General features: G+C 46.2%; 1 protein-coding gene across 1 annotated transcript in view; it reads right to left on the bottom strand.

Annotated features, from left to right (window-relative positions):
- Positions 1 to 242: 242 nt before the first annotated feature.
- The window catches only part of atp11b (ATPase phospholipid transporting 11B), a 15,409-nt gene continuing 1,020 nt past the window's right edge, over positions 243 to 14,631 (bottom strand). The window contains exons 2-30 of the mRNA XM_085928420.1: positions 13,817 to 13,933; positions 13,450 to 13,539; positions 12,768 to 12,848; positions 12,535 to 12,642; positions 12,328 to 12,456; positions 12,157 to 12,260; positions 12,022 to 12,069; positions 11,871 to 11,935; positions 11,676 to 11,757; positions 11,451 to 11,601; positions 11,176 to 11,373; positions 10,929 to 11,087; positions 10,655 to 10,842; positions 10,503 to 10,571; positions 10,316 to 10,389; positions 9,824 to 9,927; positions 9,557 to 9,738; positions 9,273 to 9,476; positions 9,039 to 9,192; positions 8,869 to 8,971; positions 8,647 to 8,792; positions 8,509 to 8,568; positions 8,287 to 8,414; positions 8,081 to 8,219; positions 7,658 to 7,723; positions 7,437 to 7,540; positions 7,203 to 7,368; positions 3,873 to 4,036; positions 243 to 1,931 (exon numbers count right to left, since the gene is read on the bottom strand). Of these exons, the coding sequence (XP_085784546.1) occupies positions 1,850 to 1,931; positions 3,873 to 4,036; positions 7,203 to 7,368; positions 7,437 to 7,540; positions 7,658 to 7,723; positions 8,081 to 8,219; positions 8,287 to 8,414; positions 8,509 to 8,568; positions 8,647 to 8,792; positions 8,869 to 8,971; positions 9,039 to 9,192; positions 9,273 to 9,476; positions 9,557 to 9,738; positions 9,824 to 9,927; positions 10,316 to 10,389; positions 10,503 to 10,571; positions 10,655 to 10,842; positions 10,929 to 11,087; positions 11,176 to 11,373; positions 11,451 to 11,601; positions 11,676 to 11,757; positions 11,871 to 11,935; positions 12,022 to 12,069; positions 12,157 to 12,260; positions 12,328 to 12,456; positions 12,535 to 12,642; positions 12,768 to 12,848; positions 13,450 to 13,539; positions 13,817 to 13,933 (3,465 nt within the window). The 3' untranslated portion in view covers positions 243 to 1,849. The remainder of the gene's footprint in view (positions 1,932 to 3,872; positions 4,037 to 7,202; positions 7,369 to 7,436; positions 7,541 to 7,657; positions 7,724 to 8,080; positions 8,220 to 8,286; positions 8,415 to 8,508; positions 8,569 to 8,646; positions 8,793 to 8,868; positions 8,972 to 9,038; positions 9,193 to 9,272; positions 9,477 to 9,556; positions 9,739 to 9,823; positions 9,928 to 10,315; positions 10,390 to 10,502; positions 10,572 to 10,654; positions 10,843 to 10,928; positions 11,088 to 11,175; positions 11,374 to 11,450; positions 11,602 to 11,675; positions 11,758 to 11,870; positions 11,936 to 12,021; positions 12,070 to 12,156; positions 12,261 to 12,327; positions 12,457 to 12,534; positions 12,643 to 12,767; positions 12,849 to 13,449; positions 13,540 to 13,816; positions 13,934 to 14,631) is intronic.

Raw genomic sequence — 14,631 nt, 5'->3', positions numbered from 1 at the left:
CAGCCTTAAGATCTCCTCAAGGAGATCATATATATATATATATATATATATATATATAGATATAGAGCGAGAGAGAACAAGAGAGAGAGCGAGCGAGCGAGATAGATAGAAAAAGATATACTGCATTGGTCTATTTGGCTCCTCAGGGATGCCTTTTATAATTCAGCTGACCTTCCAAGAACTTCTTTTGTATATTCAAACTAGATTTCCCAAGTACAGCCTTACATTCTTGGTGAATATAATTTAGAAATATCACAGTTTGACCGAGCTAAACATCTGCCGATCAGGTGTAAGTTAATAACGAGTGCTGATGCTTGCGCTCAAAAAAGGAACATATGACATCATGACAAGGATTTGCCCAACACGGAACAAATAAAACAATTGACCTTCATATGCAAAAAAGTGGTCCTTTGAGCAAGCGCACTTTGCCTTCCGTCGGTCCTGTGACAGCTACAATGCAATGAGGTCCACTGGGTGAGGAAAAAAACAAAAGCGCATTGCTAACGGGTGCGAGTGGAAAAGTAGGCAAACTTTTCACGTGTTTGGTTTAATTCAACAAGATGCTTAACAGTATTGCGATGGAACAAACATCAAGAAAGGAATCATGTCGCCAAAACAGAGGAAGACATAACAGACTGTGGAAGGCTTCGCAATGGAGGATCATCCCAACCCCAACCTCGTCGTATGTTTAAAACGGTTGTCTTGTAGGGTTTCTCAAACTCACCCGAACCTGATTTATGGATTTGCATTATTTGGATGTATAAAGTAAAAAAAAAAAAAAAAACACAAGAAACGCGTGGCACCGAGGTGGTACGAGGCTACCGACGTGCACGGGCGTCGTCACCACCGGGTGAAAAGCAACACAGAAGATCCAAAGCACAAGTACAAATGAAATGAATAATGAACGCGATGACTTTGAGGGGAGACAGAAACATTCGTCAGTCGAGAAACCGGCCCGCCTACCCAACGCGTCCGTCGCAAACCACGCCGGGGCATCATCTGGCCTTGTCGGGCTGAGTGAAGAAGGCAAAGCACACGACAACCGCCCTCTATTTACAGTCACATCGACAAGAAGCGGGGTTTCCTGAAAAAAAAAATATGGCTTTCGTAACCTTGAGGTCGGGAGGATCGAGACGAGCAAGTCGCACGAGCGTGTGTGCGAGTAGGCACGAAGAAAAGAACGCAGCTCTTTGGTATCGACGCAGAATGGATGCGGCCGGTGGCGGCAGTCCCGAGGGAAAGCGTGGACGGTGACAACTGGCTACGAGGGGGGGGCCTTACGTCCATCTGGAAAGGAAGGAAGGAGAAAGTGCAGCTTGCGTGTGGATGGAGCAACGAAGGTCATGGCGCCGTTTGGGACGAGATGCCAACGTCTGCCGTGGCTGCCATCCATCCAACGGCTAACGGGAGTGCTAACGGAAGACGTTTGAGCTCCATGTACGAGTACACGCTTTGTCCTCACTAGGATGCCAATTCAGCACGCTAGAGCCATTGAATTGTCTTACTCGTAAGACGTTGTCCAAAACTAAAAACGTTTCTCCACACTGGTAGCGTTTCGCTACTAGTGGGCAGATGTCAGCCGGTACTACTTGTGAGAACGAAGATGACGACGTACTGAATTGTCTTAGCAATGAGGGCAAGGAGTGTGATAGTGCAAGCTGGCCATGGAGTGTGCAATGTCCTTCAAGCAGCGTTGTCCCCCTCAAATGAAGTTCATGCACTACTGAGGACCTTCAATGGTTAAGGTGCCCAGCAGTCCCTTTGGTTTCAGGAGCGGCAGCTTCAGCTGCGTCCACTTCCGCAATGGACTCGTGACTAAGTAAGCTTAGGAGGGGGGGGGGGGGGCAGCTCAGCAGCGGGCAACCTCGATGGGGGACAGCGTCAGGACACTACGATCGTTGGAGTAGAAGTTGTCTGCGTCGGCCCAAGACCTGAAACGAGGCAGCAGTAACCGAGGATTAGGACGGCGGGCGTGCAGGAGTGCAAAGGGGCGGCCCGGCCCGGCCCGGCAGCTGCCTTGCTCATTTGCTAACCAGAACCGGCGCTAACGAGTGGGAAAGAAGAGGCGTCAATGAGGGATGATGGAAAAGTGCAACAGGATGCGGGTTGAGTACTGAAGCCTCATTTCAAATGTTTTGTGGACCCTCTGGGCAGGGGTGCCAAACTTCGGCCCGTGGGCCGATTTTGGTCCGGAATGTAAATTATATATGGCCCACAAGCACAAATTCTGCATCGACTGTCAATACTAAAATTGCAAATTGTCTTTACTTTTAAAAAAAACAGACTCTGCTAGCAATTTTCATGACCACTCATCCTTTTAAAAATGTGTTTTTAACTCGTCTCTGATTTCAAAACTACGAATCATTCACAAGTTTGTTGTGTACCCTGTACTGTATATAATATGAGAGACGTTTAGGTTGTCATAATGGCCTTCTGAAGGAAACTATGATTACAATGCGGTCTGCGACAAAAATGAGTTTGGCACCCCTGCTCTGGGCTAACCTTGATGAAAAAAAATCCTAGCTCCGCCAGTGTCTCAGAGGGAGCACATGTGACTTCATCTACTAAACCCGAATCAAAATAATGATTACAAAGAGAAATAATTAGTGATTAAATAAAAGCAAAAGAACCACATTCCGACGCCTAATCTACAAAGCCAAACTTTGGAGTCCTTTGACTTTTCAATTGATCTCCATTTGCCAAGATAAAGACAACCGTTTTAAAGGCCAGAACAGGCCAAGCCGCCCAGCGACTTGACTCAAACTGGGAGGCAAAAATACCGCGCGGCAGTCGAGCTCAGCCGGGTCAAGACGGAGCTTGCGGCACCGTGTTCCGCTCCGCTCCGCTCGACAACCACGAAAGCACTGGCGGGAAAAAAATGTTATGACACAATCCCGAGGAAAAAAAACCAAATATAACATTTCTGACATTTGTCGAGAGGAGGCGAGGGGCACAAAAGTGCACATTTGCCAAAGAACACGCAACATGAAGGCCACTGCGTGCACTGGCGGGTCCATCTTGCAAGTCGCAGCTTAGGCTCCCGACTCAATTTGAAAAAATCCACCGCAATGCAAAGGTGAGAGCAATATTTTCATGACTTGCCCGAGGAGATTATCGTATTGAAATGGCGCACTAATTATTATAGGGATAATTGAAGGTCTGGTGGGTTAATGAGATTGTTACACAAACTGGAGGGGTTACAAAGTGCCTCCAATTTTAATTATTATATGTAGTTACTAGAAGATCTGCCTCAAATGAGACTACTCCAAAAGTATTAACTTGTGCATCATCAAGTAAAAAAATAATATTTCTTTAGCATTTGGCCTACATTATACTATTGTTGGAAAATGAAGGTTGAATTAAGATGTCTGCGGTGCATGATTAACTTCACTTTTGGTATTTTCCAATGTTTAATTCATTTTTTGAACATAGTATAATGTAGGCCAAAGGCAAAAAAAAAAAAAAAAGCTTCTATTTTTTTGGCATTATGAGAAAAAAAATCTAATCTTCACTGGTAGCTTTTATATAGTTCTACAGAAGTTAAAGTGCATCGGAAAGTGTCCCTGAAAGGTGGCTTGAGGAACGGGGCGTAGGCACACAGGACGTTGCTTGCAATGACAAACATGCTAACGAAGTGCCAACACAGACAAAGTTACATAGTGCATCATATCGCGAGCCATATAGTAGGACCGGTTGAGATCAAAGTCTCGTTAAATATATTAGTGGCGAGATTATAGCTTGACACTGTTGGCTCGGCCAGAGTTGACTTTCTCCACATTGGAGTTCATGCAAGAAAGCCTCGCTGCCGCCCTTAGCGTTCATTAGGATGAATATTTGAAAGCACTTTTGATGCCGTTGTCGTCCTGGCCCACCTGTTGCTGCGGCCGGATGACTCGCAACGGTCGGCGGCGGGCGGGCAACGTCCGCTCATTTGCTCCAGGAGCCCGACCAGGCGGGAACAGCCGCTTTGCCCGCGTTGGTAGCAGCACAAGGATTCCACGCAGCTGAGCGCCTTGGCCTGGGGGGCTGATAAAGACTGTAGGAGTGGAAAATAAAGCAGATGCAGGGAGGAAAATCCGTTAGCCACGCAATCAAAAAGGCTACGCTACTCGAAAGGCAGGCAATGGAGGCGACTTGGCAGCACAAGGGAATGGACGACATTCAAAGCATGCTACCAAATGGCACTGACATGGTCAAATGAAGAAACAAATATAGAAGCACAACAAACCTTTGGCTAGCTAATCGGCGTCTTGGATGATAAAGCCATGACACATTTTCTGCTTATAAAATTGCAATTTTTTTTTTTTTTTTAACTCAACGAGGCTCTGAATTTGACAACTGTGAGCTTGAGACCGTGAGCAAGAAAATCCTCTTGTTAAATCTATTAGGTACAAAAAAAATTGACATTTTGAGGAATAATAAGTGACGCTGATGCAAAGTCAAAGTCCCAATGATTGTCACACCCACATCTGGGTGTGGTGAAATTTGTCATCTGCATTTAGCCCGTCCCCGTGTGATTTTGATCCATTCCCTGGGGAAGAGGGGAGCAGTGAGCAGCAGCAGCAAAGAGCAGCAGTGCCGCGCTCGGGAATTATTTTGGTGATCTAACCTCCCAATTCCAACCTTTAATGCTGAGTGACAAGCAGGGAGGGAGGCAATGGGTCCACAACCTTCCAGTCGCAGGGCGGACACTCTACCACTACACCACTGAGCTGGTCTAGGTACTCGAATATCTGCATAGCAGCAGGTTATCGACGAATACAAAAATGTGATTAAAAAAAAAAAACTAAATGAAAGTGTAGTGATCAAAGTTCATTTCAGTTTAGTAGTCTCAAAAGCCTTTATGCTGGACTATAAATAAAGTCATCTTATAAATCGATTCTGTTCGCTCTAACTTGGTGAGTCTTTGATTCATCTGTGAAACCGCTATTAAAAAAAAAAAAGTAGACATCAGACGATTAAAGACTGGACATGGTCGCGGATACGAGCGGGCAGCATACAGCGACTCCAAAGATTTCAGCATGCCACTGACACTCTTAACTCGAAAATGAGATGTGGGCGAGTTGCACATCACAACTGAACAATGGGATGGAGATGACCCAAAACGAGGCAACGCAATCAAACGAAAGCTTTCGACGGACAAGCGTGACACGTGTGTGTGTGTAGGGGGGGGGGGGGGGGGGGGGCGCAGGCAGGCGGGACGCCACGTCGGCGCTGCAATACAACAGCGGAGTGGAACGTTACTACCTAGGGTGGGCTATCAAGGCTCTGGGCTGGGGGCAGCGGGGGGAGGAGAAGCAGCTAGCAGGTGCCAATTGTCCTCCCCTGGGCGCCGACGGGCCTTAACAGAGTCATATTCTGGGCCGACCGAACCCTCGCCCTTTTCCATCTGAAGGACACAAGATGTCGGTGAGAACAGCTCAGCCACCTCCAACCCTTTGGACACTCGGGGGGGGGAAACAAGCCAATGTCGCCACACGCAAACAAAGAAAGGCCAGCTTGGAACAAATCCTTCATTTGAGAAGAGCCAAATCACAAAGACTGAAAGTCAGAAATTGTGACTGGGCTTTCATTTCGGACTGTGGAACAGCTCGGGAGCAATCGGCGAGTGGAGGCATAAAAAGAGCAAATGTGAAGGGAAGGACATGCACACATACACACACACACGCACAGGCATGTAAAACAATGAACCCAGAAGAAGCAAACAATTCAAGAAAAAAACCAACGAGAGCCTTTTGTAACTGGGATCTAATTCGACAGATATAGAGAGGAGAAGGAATTTAAGAAAAACAAAGAGAAACAATTTCATTCAAAATGCAGAACTCGTAAGGCTGAGACCTGACTTTTCTTTTTGTTACGTGCGACACGATTAGAACGAGGCCAAATTAGGACATGATTATTTCTTCTCCTCATTTGTTGAGTGTTTGGAAAGTGTTTTGGGATGTTTCACTTTGCTAATAGTTGACCATCTTACTGAATTTATTTACAATAGTAAAATGGCATGGAAAACTGTACTTCAAAGTTTTGATCATACTTAAATCACTCTTGAAGGACTTATTCCAAATCTAATCTTCATTAAAAGTTCAACCATTGTTACAGAACAGACTGGGGTTGACCTTTGCAGTAGCACGACATTTAATTGGAGTTTGCAAATTGTCCTGCCCTTGTTGAGTGCAATTAAAAGAGGTCATCTGCTCACGCAACAGCGGCGACATGCACGTGGAGGGCTCGTCATCTTTTGAGGCAGCCGACCATGCTCCACGTCATGAGCTAAGAAGATGGTAACCTCTTCCAGATGGTCAGACCGTTTAACTTATGCTCACTAGCCACGGCTGCATTCTTTCAACTTTATCGTAATGTCTCAAAGGGACGAGCGGCCGTCATTCATCCGATGATGGAAGCATGCAAACGGAAGACATCCCCTCATCTGCTAAAAAGCGAGGCGTGTGCAGAATGAAATGACGGATGAGCCTTTTTGATCGCTTCACACCACAACCTTCTTTTCTCTTTCAATTGTGACGATGCGATTTGGCTTTTCCGACGCGCAATGAGGTTTGCAAACTGCATTTTCCTCCATTTTTCAAACGTATTATTGTGTTTGCAAAGCTCCCCCCAAATGAACAAAACAAATGATTGGACTTAAATGCTAACTGGTGGCTAACTCTGTCTCATGTCCTCTACCTAATTTTGCCCAGCTGATTCTTGGCTCTGGACAGAGGCTGAAGAGCGATGAAGTCATCACCTATTGCCACACAGTTGGAATACATCTACACCGGGAAAGGAGTGAAAGCACACAAAAAAGGTTAGACATTGAGAAAGCCACACACACGAGGACAACAAAGTTAGAGCAGACGCAGACAAGATTGGATTTTTTTCCTTTCCTCAGACAAACAAGGTGTGAAAATTGTTTCCTGCAGAAAGACCTCATACACCGATTGTCCCGCTTTGACTTCCAGCCTAAATGCCTAATATGTCCTCTGAGAAGATTTCGCTAATCTTTTCTTCATAGTTACATTTTAAGATGAGTAATTATTAAAAAGTCACTTCCTACAGGGGGAGCAAAGGGTAATTGATGCTCCTTGACGCACTGATGGAGTGTGTCAAAAGCTAAAACGAAAGTCGGACGAGTAATCCCCCCCCCCCCCCCCCCCAAATGGTGTCAGCGACTCCCATCACATTGATGGCCCCCAAATCCGCTCTACCTGACTTTTCTGCGTGCTGGTGGGCCGCAGGTGTCGGTAGAAGACCTTCTTCACCACGTCCGGAAAGAGGCACGTTGCCACGATGAGGATAATGGCGAACCAAGCCGAGCCGCTGGACAGCAGTTGCACAAATACAAAATACATGTCCTGCGTGTGGAGGAAAGGCCTGGAAGAGATGGAAAGACCATCAAGACAAATGAAACGGAAGACGTCACAGGCTGTTTCATCTCTTACCAGATGATTCCTCCATAGAAGAGAGAAAAGATGAAGTAGAAGGCGATGGAGCCCCACGTCACAAAATGGTTCATCCATGTCCAGAAGTGAGTCTCTAACGCAAGCTGGCATGAGAATAGACACAGAGACAGATGTTACATTTTTCTATCGACACAATGCTTCAAAAATCAAAACCTGAACAAAACTTTGAAAAGCCACGAGTGCAAAACATTTTCAATCACCTTCAAAGTGACCGTGATGACCATCACCGTGAAGACCAGCGTTCCAAATGTCCAATTGCCAAACATCTGCAAGTGACATAAAAACAATGTGTGTTATCAACACAATTTGAGTTATTATATGCTATCAGTCATGAATAACCCCCCCCCCCCTCTCTCTCTCTGCCCGCCCATTAGAGAGCCTTCAAATGTAGCGCTGACGCTTACCAGCTGCCTGTTAGCCCGCAAGATCTGAAATCATGCAGGAGTCCGTGAAAAGGTAGCAAGAGAAGAGAAGTTAGCAAAGTCAGCAACGGTTACGACGACGAAATGAAGAAAAACCGATTAGAAAAGTCAAACAAATTCAACTTGAGAATGAAACCGCAAAGATCAGGAAAAGGACAGAAGTTAAGCAGTGGGAAGATTTGGACAAAATGTGACACACACCTGTCCGTTGCCCAAAAGGCTGGTGTCTTCGCCCATCAATATGTAGGATCCAAAAAAGAAGACAAACGCGTGACAAAAGCCCAACAGAGTCCAGTAGAGGAACGTCCACACCGATAGCAGAGAGTTGCGGCTGATGTCCCTGAAAGAAAATGCAAGCAAACAAAATGTCTGGCGCGCAAGCTAACGTGGGGCGACCGCCCGCCTACCTGTACAGGACGGGCTTGCTCTGCAGAACGTGCGGGTGAACGAGCTGTTCAAAGAGGCTGTAGACCAGGATGGGCAGTGAGGTGAAGCAGATGTTGTAGAGCGTCAGGTACACGCTGTCGTACAGAGTCTGACGCAGAGAGGAGTGAGCTTCAGTACGCGCACAACTTTTCAAGTAGCCCACCAGAGGCATTGTGCCACACGGGAATGAAAAATAAACTTACTTGTTGTGAAAACAGGCAGAAGAACTGGTATAAAAACTGTGGCGTGATAAAACACACATTCTATAAAGGAAGAAGCAAGTTTGCGTTCAATCTTGTGAAAATCTAACCCGCTCTTCGTTTTGGATGGGCAAGACTGACCTTGTAGAAAAAGTATTGCACAAGCGTGGCTATTCGAATGTAGTAGAAGTGACCGTGGACCAAGAGCAGTTTGGCCAAGAAGCGAAATCTGGCGATTGCATAGTCGCTGTTTCTCACGGCCTGCCGACCTTCCTTTCCCATGATCCCTGCAGTGACACCAACGGCCGTCAGGGCAAGCTCAAACGGGAAAAAAAGTCTGAGGAGTGGAGGCGGGGCTTGTACCTATGCCAACGTGGGCTTCTTGAATCATGCTGACGTCGTTGGCGCCGTCCCCAACTGCCAAGGTGATTGGTTTCTCTGGGGAGCTTTTTAAAAGGCGCACCACCTGAACAAAACACAAAGAACCATATTTTGAAGGTCTGGTCAAATGACACAAGTCACATGACTGTTACCTTTGCCTTTTGCAGCGGGGCCATACGGCAGCAAAGCACCGCCGAACACTTTTTGCAAACTTCCATGAAGAGCTTCTCGTGTTCCCGCAACGCTAAAGACAAACTGGCTCCATCCACGACCAGTCCGTGCTGGATGACGTTGTCCTCTTTGATCCTAGCGAAGCGCAAACGAAGACTTTGAGTTCCAATTGTCGAATGCGATCGTCGTCCGAGCGGAGACGCGTGTCGGTTCACCTCCGGGCCAGTCGTCTGAGCTGCTCGGCGCACTCGTTGTCAGAGCGTTGCTGCAGCAACTCCAGGATGTTCATAGTTCTGTGGAAGTGGCCGCAGGACAGGCTGACGCTCACCGCCGTCTCGTGTTTGTCGCCCGTCAGCACCCAGATTTTGATTCCCGCCAGGCGCAGAGCCTCGATGGTCTCCTGAACTTTGTCTTGGAGTCTGAAAGGTGGGACGCGTGGATGAGCGAAACAACTCAATGAAAGTAACAATGTCTTCGATGTGCGAAAAAAACTCCTCACTTGTCTTCCACCCCGGTTGCTCCGAGGACTTTCAGGTTTTTTTCGATCTCACCGAAGGCGTGCTGAAGTCGCTCTTCTCTCTGTTGCAGCGCGGTGCGGGCGCTGTTCAAAATCCGCTCGGCTTCAACGTAATCTTCGGGGCTGAAGTGGCGACATGCTACCACCAGCGTCCGTAACCCTCTCTGCGGCAAAAAAAAAGAGAAAAAACAAAACATGACATGCTCAGGTTCCACACGTGTACAAAAAGTTCATTGTTACGTTACTCACCAAGGCAAACTCGTCAATGTGAATTCTCGTCTTTTCTATCTCCCCACTAGTGGCAAAAGGTAGAACGGACGACTCTGCTCCCTTGGTGAACAGCACTTTGCCACCTCCACCATGGAAGCAAAAGCAAAAGGTAGGTTGACATCAAATCCACATTTCCAACAAAACTAATGTATTACTCTTAAAAAAATAAATAAATAAAAGATATATGTTAAAAATATTGGCTGTTAATGATTACCAGTACTTAAAAAAGTTTTGTTCGGTATCCATAAAAAGTTTGTCAACATGTGCATCCTTTCAACAATCAAAAGGTGGGATTACATCAAATTAACATTTACAACAAAACTCTTAAAAAAACACACTATTAATAATCAAAAAAAAAATCCAAAGCCATTTGTCATAAAAAAATCAGCTGTTAATGATTATCAGAAGTTTTGTACGGTACTTAAAAAAGGTTTGTCAACATCTTTTCAACAATCGAAAAAAAGTGCATACCTGTAGGCGTCTCGAGTATGACACTCATCCTTCTGCGGTTTGCATCAAACTCTAACACATGAAGCAGTTTGTATCTGAAAACAGGAAGAAAAAAAAATACGCTTACAAACGGCCGTAGAATTATAAACTGCTGAGACGACAGTGAAGAGATCAAAAAAACATTTTGTGACGATTTGGGACAACTTACTTCTCTGCTTTGCCAAAGCTTTTGATCTCCATCGTATCGCCTCTGATACCAGTGAAGGTCACGCCGATTCTAGAGATGGGGGTGGGGGGGGGGGAACCCCACAGTGTTAAAACCGTGTTAGGAAATGTGGCGTGCCGCAACTTCAACTCTACCTCTTGGCTGCCTCTACAAGCGCTTTCTCATCTGGTGAAGAGGCATAATATTCCATTTCGTTGGCAGAAAATCCGTTCACGTGGCAGAACGGGTCTCCAGCCCCGGAAAGGCAGTCCGGCTGATCGTAACTGATCTGGACCGTATGACACAACGACACCGCTTGGAGGAATAACAATTCCTCCCCGTCCTGAATGTTGGGAAGAGCGGGGGTGGGGGGGGGGACCGATGAGCAGGTTTGCATTTGAAATTCAATAACATCCAAGCCGAGATTACCAAATTGGGTGCGGAGCCATCTGGTGAGTCATCCGTTTGACCCTCCGGCACCAGTTTGCCATTCACTTCCCGATATTTGATCCCATTGATGGAGCACTCTCGGAATTGCATTTCGTTTTCCGTTAGCGTGCCCGTCTTGTCGGTGAACACGTACTCCACCTGGCACAACACGACATTGCCAGAAAAGTGCAACATTCAGCCTATTTGTCGGCTTGCAAAAACATTTTTCCTTTTCTCGATCTCACACCTGGCCGAGTTCTTCGTTGAGGTCTGAGGTGTTGACCTGAGCTTTCTGGTCACTCTCCTCATGGTAAAGATCCAAATCCCAGCCTATAAAAAAGGAGCCCAGGAACTTCTGCATCTCCACAGTAACATAGAGTGAGATGGGAATGATGAAATTGTAGAGAACCAGGAATGCCAAGAAGTCTGAGATGAATTTCAGGATCTGTAGGAAGTGAAGAAAAAAAAAAAAAAAGGCTTTTGTAGCGGCTCCTCAGACTTGGTGAGATGTGGTCAGCTTACCGGGCTGCTGTTTTTTTCTTGGTCAGTCTTTTGGTTGTAGAAGGGTTCGTCCCATTTGTCCTCGGCCTGCCAGGCGTACTTCAGGATGGTGCTGAGGACAGCCTCCAGCAGCAAGATGCCCAAGTAGATGATCAGGAAGGTATTCATAGATCTGAAACCAGAACACACTTAAAAACACACACACCTGACTAGTGGGGGGAAAAAAAGAATACAAAAAATGCTCACTTCTCTACGGCAGAGCGTTTCTGAGACTTGCATTTATAGTTGAGGGCCATTTTGGACTCCATGCCGGTATAAACCGCAACAGCTGCACAAGTAGTTGAACGGACGGTGACTTGGTTCCTTTCAGTAACATTTTGCTTCTCAAGCATTTCAGCTCAAACATTACTTTTTTTTTTAAATTTTGTAATTGTGACTCACCAAATATTTCTTTGGTATTTTTTAACCTGGCCCCTCGTAGCAACAAGTTTTCCGGCCCCAGTGGTCTGACAAACGGTGAAAACAATGTCGCAGTGTTCAAGGCCATTTAGGAAAAAATATTCCAATAAAAAAAAATTGAGGAACATCTCACCTGACAACATCCTCACCGTGGTGAGTCACCGTCATTCGACCGACAAACCTGGAAGGGATCAGATTGGGCCTTTTAGCGGGATGGCCATTCCTGCAAACTAGTTCTGCCCTTTGTGCGGTGACTAAAATAACTGACCTGTAGAGGTCGGCTTCAGGTTGCTGACACTCCACCACGGCCTGCAAGGTCTCCAGTTGCGACACCGACTGACACACGGCCGTCTCCGCCACGGAGTAGTGCGTCTGCGAGAACGGACACGCCAAACCCGCTTCATCTTTTGTCACACAGTTGGACTTTGATAGCGCATACCTTGAGATTGGTCTCGCCGTCGAGGCTGGCGGTGGTGATGTGACAGGTGCCGTCGCGACGCTCGGATGAGAGCAACACCAGATCGGCTGGGAAGGTCTCATCTTTGGCTACGCGAACGATATCCCCCACCTGCGGGAGGGAATGCGGCAGACAAATTGACGTATTTGATGACGTCGTCGAAATATTTAACAAGGGCTTGGCTCGTACCCTGATGTTCTTGGATCTGGTCTGGACCAGGCTTCCGCTGCGGACCACAAAGACGGGGGCCCCGTTCACCTCATTGTCGGCTTTGTGTCTCAGCCAGTCTTCGTAGCCCTGCCGGACAGACATCAAACAGGATTGCGCAACAGAATCAGTCAAGCCCCGCCCCTCCCTACCAGAAGTCGACTATTGTTAGCTCGGCATTATTTGAAGGGAAATGAGCGAGCAGAAGTTCTCACCTGCTTGATGGCCGTGACTGTGATGACAAAGAAAAGAGGCAGACCGCTTGTGACTGGGGAAGTCGGAGTGTCGATCATTAACTGGAAACACAAATGGTGTCAACTTGATCCAATCATGAATTTGTTGTAGTTACGAGACAGGCACGTGAAGCCGTTTGACTTTTACGTATTTCGTAATTTACACAGGAGAAAGTGGTTGTGAAGAGTTTCACACTCGCTCTTTTTGCCTGGCGATAAAACACCACCGCGACACTATAGCGTGAAAAGCGGAGAGCAGCACAAATCTCGTTATTCATCTCGGCTCGTTGAAAAAAATTGTTACGTTTGTCTTTTCACAATCTTGAGACGCAAAGGGGTCTTTGATTCCGCCAGGCAAACATGACTTAAGCGTCCCTGACAAGCCGAGCGGGCCAAACTTTAGCCTTTTACAAAAGAGTCAAGTCAATTGCTCGGGCTTCACTACACAGGCTCCGAGAACCGACGAGCACTCTGAAAAAAAATTCAACTCGGGCAGGGGCACTGATGCTTTGATCGCACTGATGGGCGCAGCGTATCAGAACAGAACCAGACCTCCTAGTGGTGGCCCACAAGTTGCTGAGTCACTCTTGCTACTCTCCTCATGCTTGCACTTTTTTATAGCCAGCAGGGGAAGACCCTGGTCAATGTGTGTGTGTGTGTTTACCTGGACAAGGAAAATGATGAGGAAGTAAAAGTTGGCTATCCTCCTGAACTGCTCAAACAGATTTTTGGGGACAAAATTCCAAATAGTATACTGCAACAGAAGAAGAAAATATTGTCTGAACGTTAAACATGATGCCGAGCTCGCATTTCAACTTTTTCTCATCATCTGATATTCGCTGACGGAACACAACCTTGCGTATAATTTGGACCACGGAAGTCCGATATCCCTTTCAGACCAATAAAAGTACCATTACTAGATTCTTAAGTATACACTGATACCAAGTACCGATACCACTATTACTTTTTATACATAAAAAAAACAAGTCACACACCTTACACGTCACGCGGTCACAATCAAACAACGGTACCTTTGACGATATGATTCTGTTGTCAGCAAAACGTTGAGGTATGTAGTGCCCATGTTGGGGGAACCTGTTTGCTACATAGACCGTCCTGGTGTCACTTTGATGTGGGGGGTCAAAGCCCTGCAGGTGAAAATTTGCATTTTATTTGCACCATCAGACATTTGGGGAAGTTCACTGCTACAGTATGCAAACTAGTTGCAAAATCATTCTTTTCAAGTGCAACACTACCGTTTTGAACCCTTGTGAAAAGAACACGAGCGGCGTGAGCAGAGGCTGATGAAGACACAAAGAGCCTGTCCGGCAGATTTGTTCGCGAGGACTCATTCAAATTAACCCCCTATAGTCTTGTTCTTAATGAGGCTTTATGTCACCGCAAATCATCAGATAAATAATAAGCAAGGCTTCAGACAAACTAATTGCCTTCATTCAAAGTAGCAGCCGCTGTTCCAACAGGCAGTCGTGAGGCGTGTCGGAAATGAGCAAACATGTTCTTGCAAAAGCTGGCAAAGTTGAGCAAAAGGTGTAAAATGAACAACTTTAATTTTTACTTGTACACTTGCTCCTGTAGCACAACTGGACAAGTGACAATATTCATCAACCGTTTGACAGCATAGTGTTTGCTTGGGAGCTGTGGAATCTCAATTTTGTCAACGACGGGCGTTTTAGTTTAAAAGGTTTCACGTAGAAGCTGACAGAATCACATAATGGTAAAAATAATCAATTACTTTTGCTTATCACTCATTTTGCATCATACTACAATGCATACTCGACAGTAGCACATTCATTATTGTTATTACATCAATTCGTATTTCAAAACG

The sequence above is a fragment of the Syngnathus leptorhynchus genome, chromosome 13, assembly GCF_054491065.1.
Source record: "Syngnathus leptorhynchus isolate UIUO chromosome 13, UIUO_Slep, whole genome shotgun sequence".
In the NCBI taxonomy this organism is placed as follows: domain Eukaryota; kingdom Metazoa; phylum Chordata; class Actinopteri; order Syngnathiformes; family Syngnathidae; genus Syngnathus; species Syngnathus leptorhynchus.
Note: the sequence above shows the minus strand (reverse complement) of the source record. Positions and strands in the feature narration are given on the sequence as shown.